This window comes from Pelmatolapia mariae, linkage group LG18, assembly GCF_036321145.2.
Source record: "Pelmatolapia mariae isolate MD_Pm_ZW linkage group LG18, Pm_UMD_F_2, whole genome shotgun sequence".
Taxonomy (NCBI): domain Eukaryota; kingdom Metazoa; phylum Chordata; class Actinopteri; order Cichliformes; family Cichlidae; genus Pelmatolapia; species Pelmatolapia mariae.
Genome location: NC_086243.1, coordinates 37,236,772 through 37,246,771, shown reverse-complemented (window position 1 = coordinate 37,246,771; position 10,000 = coordinate 37,236,772). Strand labels below are relative to the sequence as shown.

At 49.4% G+C, this 10,000-nt stretch overlaps 2 protein-coding genes across 2 annotated transcripts in view; one reads left to right on the top strand and one right to left on the bottom strand.

The window, feature by feature from the left end:
• LOC134616710 (E3 ubiquitin-protein ligase TRIM63-like) overlaps positions 1 to 4,798 on the top strand; it is a 12,664-nt gene extending 7,866 nt beyond the window's left edge. Inside the window, exons 4-9 of the mRNA XM_063461664.1 lie at positions 1,432 to 1,527; positions 1,617 to 1,850; positions 2,380 to 2,402; positions 2,553 to 2,677; positions 4,253 to 4,515; positions 4,587 to 4,798. Of these exons, the coding sequence (XP_063317734.1) occupies positions 1,432 to 1,527; positions 1,617 to 1,850; positions 2,380 to 2,402; positions 2,553 to 2,677; positions 4,253 to 4,515; positions 4,587 to 4,664 (819 nt within the window). The 3' untranslated portion in view covers positions 4,665 to 4,798. The remainder of the gene's footprint in view (positions 1 to 1,431; positions 1,528 to 1,616; positions 1,851 to 2,379; positions 2,403 to 2,552; positions 2,678 to 4,252; positions 4,516 to 4,586) is intronic.
• A 212-nt stretch (positions 4,799 to 5,010) lies between these two features.
• Positions 5,011 to 8,004, bottom strand: LOC134617066 (corticoliberin-like). Its single transcript, XM_063462232.1, has 2 exons — positions 7,930 to 8,004; positions 5,011 to 5,585 (listed from the first exon to the last, which is right to left on the bottom strand). Exon 2 carries the CDS (start codon positions 5,570 to 5,572, stop codon positions 5,141 to 5,143), a length of 432 nt encoding a protein of 143 aa, XP_063318302.1. The 5' UTR covers positions 5,573 to 5,585; positions 7,930 to 8,004; the 3' UTR covers positions 5,011 to 5,140.
• Positions 8,005 to 10,000: the final 1,996 nt, after the last annotated feature.

The following is a 10,000-nucleotide window of genomic DNA, read 5'->3' as shown; positions in this document are numbered from 1 at the left end:
ACAACTCCCCCTCCTCCCCCATAGCTTCACCTGCAGGCAACGACAAGATGAACACGGCAAATCTCCGCTAACGAGTTACCGCGGATCGCCCCGTGCGTGGGGCTGGACGGCGTCAACGTGTTAGCGAGCTAACTGCGCTAACGAGCTAACCGCGCTAACGACATGCAGCCCACAGGGGCTGCATGACCTAAAATCCTTTCATTTTCTCAAAAATCGACAGCGCACCTTATGTATGAATTCTGGTTGTGCTTGATGACCGCGAACCGATTTTATGTGGAACATGGCGCTCAGCAATCTGTCAAAATGTTTTAGTACGACTTTGGTAAGCTACGGAGCTGCACCGCTTGATGGATTGTCGGAGCATTACGGCTACCGTAGTCTGGAGCCTCGCGGAGTGATACGTACTGTGCTTCAACGTAATATTACCGTATTGTGTGCGTATAAGGACCATAAATGGCACCTGTTAAGAGACACGGTTACAAAGAGGATTTCAAACTCCAGGCTGTCAGTCACGCAGTAGAAGTTGGGAACAGAGCAGCTGTGAAATCTGTCTTTGTTATTATGCTCAGCGTCTGTTAGTTTACATTTTAACTGCACAATTGTGAGCTTTTTGTTATGCACAAAAACAACATTGTTTTCTTTTATTTATGGAGCATTATTATTTAATAAATGCTGATAATTTATTTTTGAGTAATTTCTTCATGTACATCTACGCTGTATGTTAATAAAAGTGCCTGTGTGACACCTGGGACACAGCTTTGTCTTTTTGTTCTTACCTTATGGCTTAAAAAAAAATCAAGATATATATCTTATATCGCCATCCAGCTAAAAAATATCGAGATATGAATTTTGGGTCATATCACCCAGCTCTAGGAGGGAGGTTAGGAGGAGGTGAGGACGGAGGTGAGGACAGAGGTTAGGAGGAGGTGAGGATGGAGGTGAGGACAGAGGTTAGGAGGAGGTGAGGATGGAGGTGAGGACGGCGATTAGGAGGAGGTGAGGACGGAGGTGAGGACAGAGGTGAGGACGGAGGTTAGGAGGAGGTGAGGACAGAGGTGAGGACGGAGGTTAGGAGGAGGTGAGGACAGAGGTGAGGACGGAGGTTAGGAGGAGGTGAGGACGGAGGTGAGGAGGGAGGTTAGGAGGAGGTGAGGACAGAGGTGAGGACGGAGGTTAGGAGGAGGTTAGGAGGAGGTGAGGACGGAGGTTAGGAGGAGGTGAGGACGGAGGTGAGGACAGAGGTGAGGACGGAGGTGAGGACGGAGGTGAGGACAGAGGTGAAGAAACGCTCAGATTTGTGGAGATGAAACCAGAGCAGTGATGTGAGCTCGTCCTGTTCTCATAGTCATTGAATTATCTGACAGCACGTGTGTGCGTGTGTGTGTGCGTGCGCATGTGCACGTGCATGTGTGCACGTGTGTGTGCGTGCAGGCGGAGCTGGCTGACTGTGTGTCCATGCTGGTTGGGAACAATGAGAGGATTCAGGCGATCGTCAGTCAGCTGGAGGAAACCTGCAGAGCCGTCGACGTGAGTTCACCTTCAGGTGTTTTCGCACCTTTAAGATGATTGGCTCCACCCACAAACCACGCACCGTGATGGCCTCACTGTGTTGGCAGGAGAACGGTCGGCGACAGAAGTCGAAGGTGTGCGAGACATTCGATCACCTGTTTGCTCTGCTAGAGGAGAAGAAGAGCGAGATGACGGTGAGGATCAACGCCGAGCAGGAGGAGAAGCTGGACTACATCCGAGGCCTGAGGAGGAAGTACACCGAGCACCTGGACGGCACCGCCAAGCTGCTCGAAACCGCCATCCAGACCATGGATGAGTCTGAGATGGCCCTGTTTCTGCAGGTGAACCTGAACGCAGCACGTCCTGTGCAGCACTTTACGTTAGCGGCTAAAACCTTAGCATCAGGCTGCCATCTTTAAACACGCGTGTACACAAGTTCACTGTTCATTGATGTAGTTTATTGTAGTTCAATAAGGAGAGATCACTGGAAGACCTGGGCGTGGCTTATGGGGAAATGAGGTTATTTGGTGTTCGGCTTTGAATCCCGGAGTCTCCACGCTGGTTGGCTCAAAGAAGGCGAGCGAGAAGAAGATTGGACAACAGTGATGATGTCAGTATTGAGACTGACAGCATGGGAGAGGTAGTGAAGGCAGAAGGGTGATTACAGATCCTCCTTATTGAACTTTCACATAAGCTTCATGTTATTATGAAGTATATCCTACACAAACATTTTAGCATGCCTCAGTGTGTTAGCATATGCTGTTAGCATAGGGTGTTAGCATAGGGTGTTAGCATAGGGTGTTAGCATGGAGCTTGAGCAGTAACACTTGTTAATGATTATTAAAGTGTGCCTTCGTTTCTCGTTCACAGATGGCCAAACCTCTGCTGCAGAAGTGAGCTTCCTCTTTGCTGTTGTTTGTTGAATCTTTGTGCTTGCTTTGTTTTTTTATTTCGTTGTTTGTTGTCTGTTTCTCATGGTTGTTTTAATAAATATTTTTGTTTGCTCTTCCTTGTTGTTACTGATGTCCGTTTTGTGCCATCAGGATCGTGGAGGGCTCCGACACGTCTCACCTCGATAAGGTCCAGCACGGCTACGAGAACATGGATCACTTCACGGCAAACTTTGAGCATCAGAGGAGAGCGCTGAGCGACATCGACTTCATCAAACGTAAACAGCGTCTTCACTTACCAATTACAGATAGCTTCATGTTTTAGTCTTCAGTATAAATGTATCACTATCAATAACGGTGCGTACACACTGAACGCGATAGACGCGACCAGAGCGTCAGGTTTACATGTAAAGTCAATGGAGGAGCACGATGAAGCACGACTGGGGGTCCCGCGAAACTTCAGAAGCAGATTTGCGTTGGGAAAACACGTCAGTCGCACGACCAAGTAGCGCGACTGACGCGTTTGAAGCAGAAGTAAAATACGAGCTGCAGTTTGTGTGGTGCATTTTGTGCATTTGCACGTATCGCGTCTACCGCTCGAGTTGGAAAAATTTGAACTCCAGCTTCAAGTCGTGCCACGACAACCAATCAGGAGCCTGGTGACGTGGTGCTCTGACCTAGTTCAAAGGGGCAGGTCCAGCTCATCAACGCCGTAGCCAACCACCCGGAGCTGTACGACACCAGCTGCTTTCTCTACCGAGAGTTGTAATATTATTTCAAATAATTTTTTGTAATGACTAATGTCTCAGTTCTACTACACAGCAAATATTGGCACACAACGTGACACATGTAGAATTTATTTCATATTATACTAATGAAAAAATATACTACTATATAGGAACATAGTGAAGACCAATTATTTAAGAGAATAAAGAGAGGTTAGTTTATTTTGGAGTAGAGCTCCATTTATTAAGAATATTTTAAAAAGGCAGGAACGCTCTTTAGAGGTTTGTGGGTGGCTCAGAGCCGTTGTGGGGAAGTCACTGGGACTTCAAATGAGCATATATTAGCACAGGTATCGATAAAGGACTACCGTATTAAACACTTTTACTAACCGCAGGCAGATGAACAGGCGCTCTGCAGGTGGGATTGAGCGCCTGTAGTTGGTGTCTAGGTGGGCGATGCTTGGACCGACGCGGGACAGCAGGTCCTCAAACTGGGCGAGGGAAAGACGGTGGTACCGCTGCAAGCGGCCGTCATCCAGACGCAGCTCCTGGAGCAAGTGGTGAAACTCACCAAACTGCTCACTCCTCTGGAGGACCTGATGGACCCAGGTACGGCGAGGACGTCCTTTACGCCGCTGCTCTGCTCTCCACAGTAAACAGAGAAGGGAGACTCTCTCTTCAAACGCTAGATCGACAGCTGCCATCTTGCAAACATACCGTCTGGCACTACTTCCTCCCACATTTCCGCTTCACGCGCGTGAAAATTGCATATTTTAAAGCACGACCAGTTTGCGTTGGACACGCGTCGAGGTGCGAATGTGCACGCGACCAGCTAGGGGGTCTGGCGCTTTTTGGTTCGCTTTTTGGCGTCTATTGCGTAAGAGAATGTCATTGTTGCTAACATATCGTTAATATTTACATTAAACACGGCTAATTTATCAGACTGAAGCAGACAGTGTTTGCGTGTTTGCTTGGATTAGCTAACATGCTAAGCCAAGCACACACAGCACAGATGATGCATTCTATAAATTTATTTATTCATAAACCTTTTATACTTTAGCATGGTGCATGCTAACCTGCTGTACGACATGTGTGCTACATGCTAATTGCTAACACTGTGTTTCTCAGTTGACGAAGACGAAGATGATGATGAAGATGAGGGGGAGGTCAAAGTTCAGATGGCCGGAAGTCTAGCAGAGTCGCAGCAAGCTGCGTCTGCAGGACTGCTGGCCAATCAGCAGCCTCTGTCGCCTGGTCTCTCAGCTCCACCCCCTCCGAAAGCCCCAGAGAACACGCCCCCTACATCATCACAAACTAAGAGTGCCTCCCCTTCGACATCAAACCAGACCCCGCCTCCTCTGCCACTCCCAACTGCTAGCCCCGCCCCCCAGGTATGACCTCAAATGTAAGCACACCCGTAGGACACAGGTGACCTGTCTCAGTAACCCTTCTCCTTCTTCAGTCTGATTTGCAGAGCGAGGCAGAGGACAAAGACGGACCCAAGCACGTGTTCTCCTTCAGCTGGCTCAACCAGAAGTAGAACCTGGATCTGTTCCTTCATCTTTATCCACGCAGCAAATATGATAAACGTTTGCTTCCAGAAGACGTTTGCTGAACGCGCTGCTTTGTAGTTTCAAGAGACGACGTTTAATCTGTGTTTTGTTGCTTAAAGTCTGGAATCTTTTTTCTCTTTAATTGTGAAATAAATGATTTTTTTATTATTGACCTTTATTTTGCTCCTGCCTGGGATCAGTCAGCTGACACCAAACTCCGCCCAGAAATCGTTTAGTTTTACAGACGGAGATCAGATGAGACAGGGAACACGGGAGGAGGGGGGGCCTGGTCTTTTTATTGAACAGATAAAATGTCAGTTTTCAAAAACAAGCTTTTCAAACAACAAAGATTTTATTCATGAAGTTAAAACATCAGCTGTCTCTAAACAGCCGAAGCAGCTGAAGCATCGCACGCTGGCATTTCAGGACGAACAGTCATACTGGAAGTGCAAAGTCTTCTTCTTCACTTTCCGAAGGTATCCATGATCATGCGGTTGCTGTCGGCCTGCTGCGCGATCTGCTCCGCCCGGGCCATCTCCAGAACCTCCCTGAGCAGGTGGAAGGTCAGGTCCAGAGAGATGGGAGGCTCGTCGGACCTCTTCCCCTTCTCGCCGGCTTCCCCCTCCTCGTCCTGCTGCTGCTCCGCCTGGGCCTGCAGGAGGCGCTGTGTGAGCTGCAGCAGAGCCCATTTCACCGCTGAGGAAGAGGAGGAGAGGAGCTCGTGAGCAGCGCTTCCTCCACCCATCCTGAGGGAGAGCTCTTGCCCCAGGTGGAGGAGCAGCGGTCGGGGAGAGAGGCGGCGGTCAGCAGGAGCGGCGGCCGGCTGGGCTTCAGCGGAGCGAGGGAGGACGGCGCTGAGCAGAACCGCGAGCCACAGCAACACATTCAGCTTCATCTCAGAGGGCAGTCTGCAGGAGGAAGAGGAGAGAGCACGCTTATTCACACACCTGCAACCAACCGCATCTTCGACACCGTCGGCGAGGCGGACGCCCTGAAAACGACCTGAGCAGGTAAAGACGTGAGCGGGCGTCTGCTGTTACGGCACGAAACAGACGTCCTGTGATGACATCACACGGAGCGTCAGCTGAGCGTCTTTTCTCAGTTCCCAGGATGAAAGGTTTTATTTCAGGAAGTGAACCAAACAACCTAAAAGCTCGCCTGTGACGGTGACCCAGCGTCACGCGAACTGAAGACGCTTCCTGGTAACAACCACCAGGTCACAGGCACACCTGGGGGCAGGTTGGGGCGTGGCTTCAGTCCAGCTGTTTTCCTGTTTGTAATGTAAGTTCTGTTGAACTGAATCTAACCTGTCGTGGATGCTAACTGGATATCTGGACCGCACCACATCAGGCAGACCCTCAGCACGCCGGTGATGTCTTACTCAAACACACACACACAGCTGAACTGCAGGATAAGTGTTTGTTTCACTGTGCCAAGGTCTGAACGCTGACCCTGAACCACGACCGAGGACCCTAACGAGGTCTAAGGAGCTTGGAAAGAAAAGCGTCTGGACTTCTTGAAGTTCTTTAAGTGTGAAAACAGGTGTGGGTCACAATCAGTCAGGGTTTCAGGTGAGCTCATTGTGAAACCTGGCCCCACCCTATCATGTGATTTCCTGAGGTCAGATGGCCCAGGATGTCAGTGGGCGTTAACGCATCTGGGAAGGATCTCAGGAGAGTTTTCTCCAAGCACGACATCCCAGTGTACTTCAGACCCAGCAACACACTCAGACACAAACTGGTTCATCACAAAGACAAGACTCCAAAACACAGACTTAACAACGTGGTGTATGCTGTACAGTGCAGCGAGGAATGCCCAGACCTCTACACTGGAGAGACCAAACAGCCACTTCACAAGCGCATGGCACAACATAGAAGAGCCACTTCCATGGGACAAGACTCAGCAGTCCATCTGCATCGACAGGTCAAAGGTCACTCTTTCGAGGACGCCAATGTTCACATTTTGGACAGAGAGGACAGATGGTTTGAAAGAGGAGTGAAAGAGGCCATCTATGTCCACTGTGAGCGACCATCTTAGAATAGAATATTCTTTATTGTCATTGTCATAAGTACAATGAAATTGAAAGATGTCTCTGATCAATGCAACATTCACAAAAATAAATACTTAAAAACTATGTTGTAAATACTAAAAACTATGTTGTAAATACTGTAGAAAATAAAATAAAATACAATCTTCTCATACAGTAAATGCACCCAAGCAATCCATGCCTAATGCCACATACAGTCATTCGACATACTTCCTAGTTGATATATCACTCAACAATCAAACACTCAGTCAATTATGTTAGCGTATCCAACAAGACATATTTAAAACATTCCAACAGCAGGGGCAGTGAACGGAACAGAGGGCGGGGCTTATGACACCAACTGTCTGCCATCTATAATCCAGTTTTGAGATCCTTCCCAGATGCCTTAACGCCCACTCATACCCTGGGCCATCTGACCTCAGGAAATCACATGATAGGGTGGGGCCAGGTTTCACACTGAGCTCACCTGAAACCCTGGCTGATTGTGACCCACACCCGCTTTCACACCTTGGCTCATGTGATTAGGTGGAGGATCATTAGGGGGTCCTTTGTCCCCTGGGTGGGTTACTCCCACAGGGCTTTAATCTGGGACTCTCCACCATTTGACCCTAGAACTGAAGAAGCTTCTTGGATGAAACGTCTTCAAGCAACTTAAAGAAGTCCAGACACTTTTCTTTCCAAGCTCCTTAGACTACGATGACCTGGAGGACTGAGAACCTTCACAGACATACGACTCTAACCGTGGAAAGTCCACCCTTGAAACTCTGATAAACACGAAGCCGAATCTCAGTGCTGCTAGACTGAAAGGACAACAGGAAGCAGACTCCACGCCGACCGAGGTCTCAGAGCTTCACCTGTCCGTCTGCAGTCTGCACCGTCGCTCCACCGACAGTCAGGATGGAGAGAGCTGCTCCGCCTCCACCTGAGCCTCGTGAGCTCAGTTTCATTCTTGCATCTTTAGCACAGGTGTGAAACACCTGGCACGGTGACTGCAGCAGCTCGGGCCTTAGCGGTCACAGGTGAATAAAGACAGACGCGTGCACGCACGAGGCTGGAAACGAAGAGGTCTGCAGACGGATCACAGACCGCGGTCACTCGGACAGGAAGTCGAGGATAAAGCACAGAAATAAGAACTCCGATTATCGGAGGAAAGATGACTTGGGTTTCCTGCGGTGCGTCTGTGGCGTGACGATGGATCTTCTTACCTGACGTGCGTATGCGTCTCTGCGGCGTCTCTTCAGTCAAACAGAAACACTCGAGCTGTTTCTGCTTTATATCAGAGAGCGGGGGGGAGGGGCTCTGCACGCGCTCAGTGATGACGCTGACGTCGTCCAGCTACTTTCAATGTGGTTCCAGTTTTGTTTCCTGGTGAGGACAGAGGTGACCTTCATCGTCCTCCTCTTCTTCAGTCAGCATGAAGCCAAACAGCTGGAAGGATTTATAGCTTCAGTGATCAGCTGATCGATTCGTTGCATTTGGACAGAGAAATATTTCCACTGAGTTCCACGTCCTGACAGGAAGTGATCCAGACGAGGGCGGTGGTCGGTCCTGTGGCATTCCAACAGCTGTGGAGAGATGAATTCAGGTGGAATAAACATGTAACACGGTTTTGTTTCTCTCTGACTGTGACAGCCGATCACTTCCTGTCGGCTGGGCGGCCTTGGCGGTGGAGGCGGCGAGCGTGAGGACGATGTGACCTTTCTCAGCCCGGCCGTGGACTCGGCGTGTGACCTTCATCTGCTGCAGGGTCTGAAAACGCTCTGACAGTCGGCACAAAGTTAACAGCTTTGATATTTGTGCTGCAGCAGGAGGAAGCTCAGCGAGGTGGACGTCAGAGCAGCGCCATGTCCGCTACCATTAGTGATGAGGTCACACAGTTATTCCCAGTGAGAATGAACCATGAACGCTTTGAGGACAGACGGCCTTTAAACAGGAGGACGACTCAAACAGAGGCGCTATCGTCTCCTCGGTCCTTTCCTCCAGAGCTCCTGCTCGCCGGATGTTTCCTCTGGGAACTCAGAGATGGTTGGTGGGAACTCCCAGCAGGTCAGCGCCCACGTTCACGCTCTCTGTCAGGATCCACTTACTGTATAACGAGCAGCTTCGTCACCTGCAGGACCTGGACTCTCTGCAGGTGTCGTTCCGGTTTTGCTTCAATGGATTCTCGTCATCAAACAAAAAAAGACAAAGTAAACTTGTGACTCCAAAGTAAAGACAGAATAAAGCCCTGCTTCTGTTTGTTTAAAGGTCAATGTGTCTCCTCACCGTCAGGTTTACCAACAGGAAGTCCATCCCAGTGTTTATATCTCTGCCTCCTCACCTTTCTGTCCTGCTGCAGTGACCTCTGACCTTTCACAAATTACAGCGGGGAAAAAACCGAGATCTTTCATCTGCGTCTTCGTTTCAAAAACAAAGTGTTTACATGAGCAGGATGGTGTAGTCGCTGTGTTTCTGTGATGAGGTGAAAGTCTGAGCAGACCCGGAGACCACACCCCTGTGCAGCCGGGAGAGAATCAATGAGACGTGTGCAAAATCCCACAGGGCTAAGAAGAGTTGAGGAGCGTCTCTAACAGAAACACGTTTTTGTCATTAACGGACTTTAAAGCATCCACAAACTCCATGAAGCTCAGCTGTGCACACATGCAGCTCTGCCACAGCCTCGGAGCCTGACCTCAGAAAGGGGAAGCAGTGTATCTGCTCCTGGGAGAAAACTAAAGAATGTTGGCTTCCAGGTTACACGAGGACCTCTGCTCACAGCTTCTGTACAGCCGTCTGCAGAGCTGCTGGGCTCAGCGTGAACACCGCCAGTGTTCAGTTTGTAGGAGAGGACATTCAGGAGGAGGAGGGTTACCACCAAACCGACGTTCAAGGACCTGAGTGAGGTGAGAGGTCGCAGAGCTTCAGGTGATGTGCAGGCTGCACTCGGAGGAGCTCAGACTGTTCTGTGTGGACCATCAGCAGCAGAGATACGTTTATACTGTGGAGGATGAACAACTGAGGGTTTTACCAGCATGACCAGTACATGTCCTTCAGCGCACACGCATGTATGCAGCAGCCCAACTTCTGTGCACCTTTTTGTGTTTTTGTGCCTTTTCACTGCGTCGTCCTGCACCGACATGGCAGACATTACAGCCTCAAACTGTCCTCATCAATGCTCTCAACTTGTAAATCAGACTGCATAGTTGTGAGTTTGTGTGTCACGTTTGTGCATCTGTAGAGGAGAATTTGTGTGTTTGTAAAAGTATTTAGACACGTTAAACATTGTTTTGTTAAGGT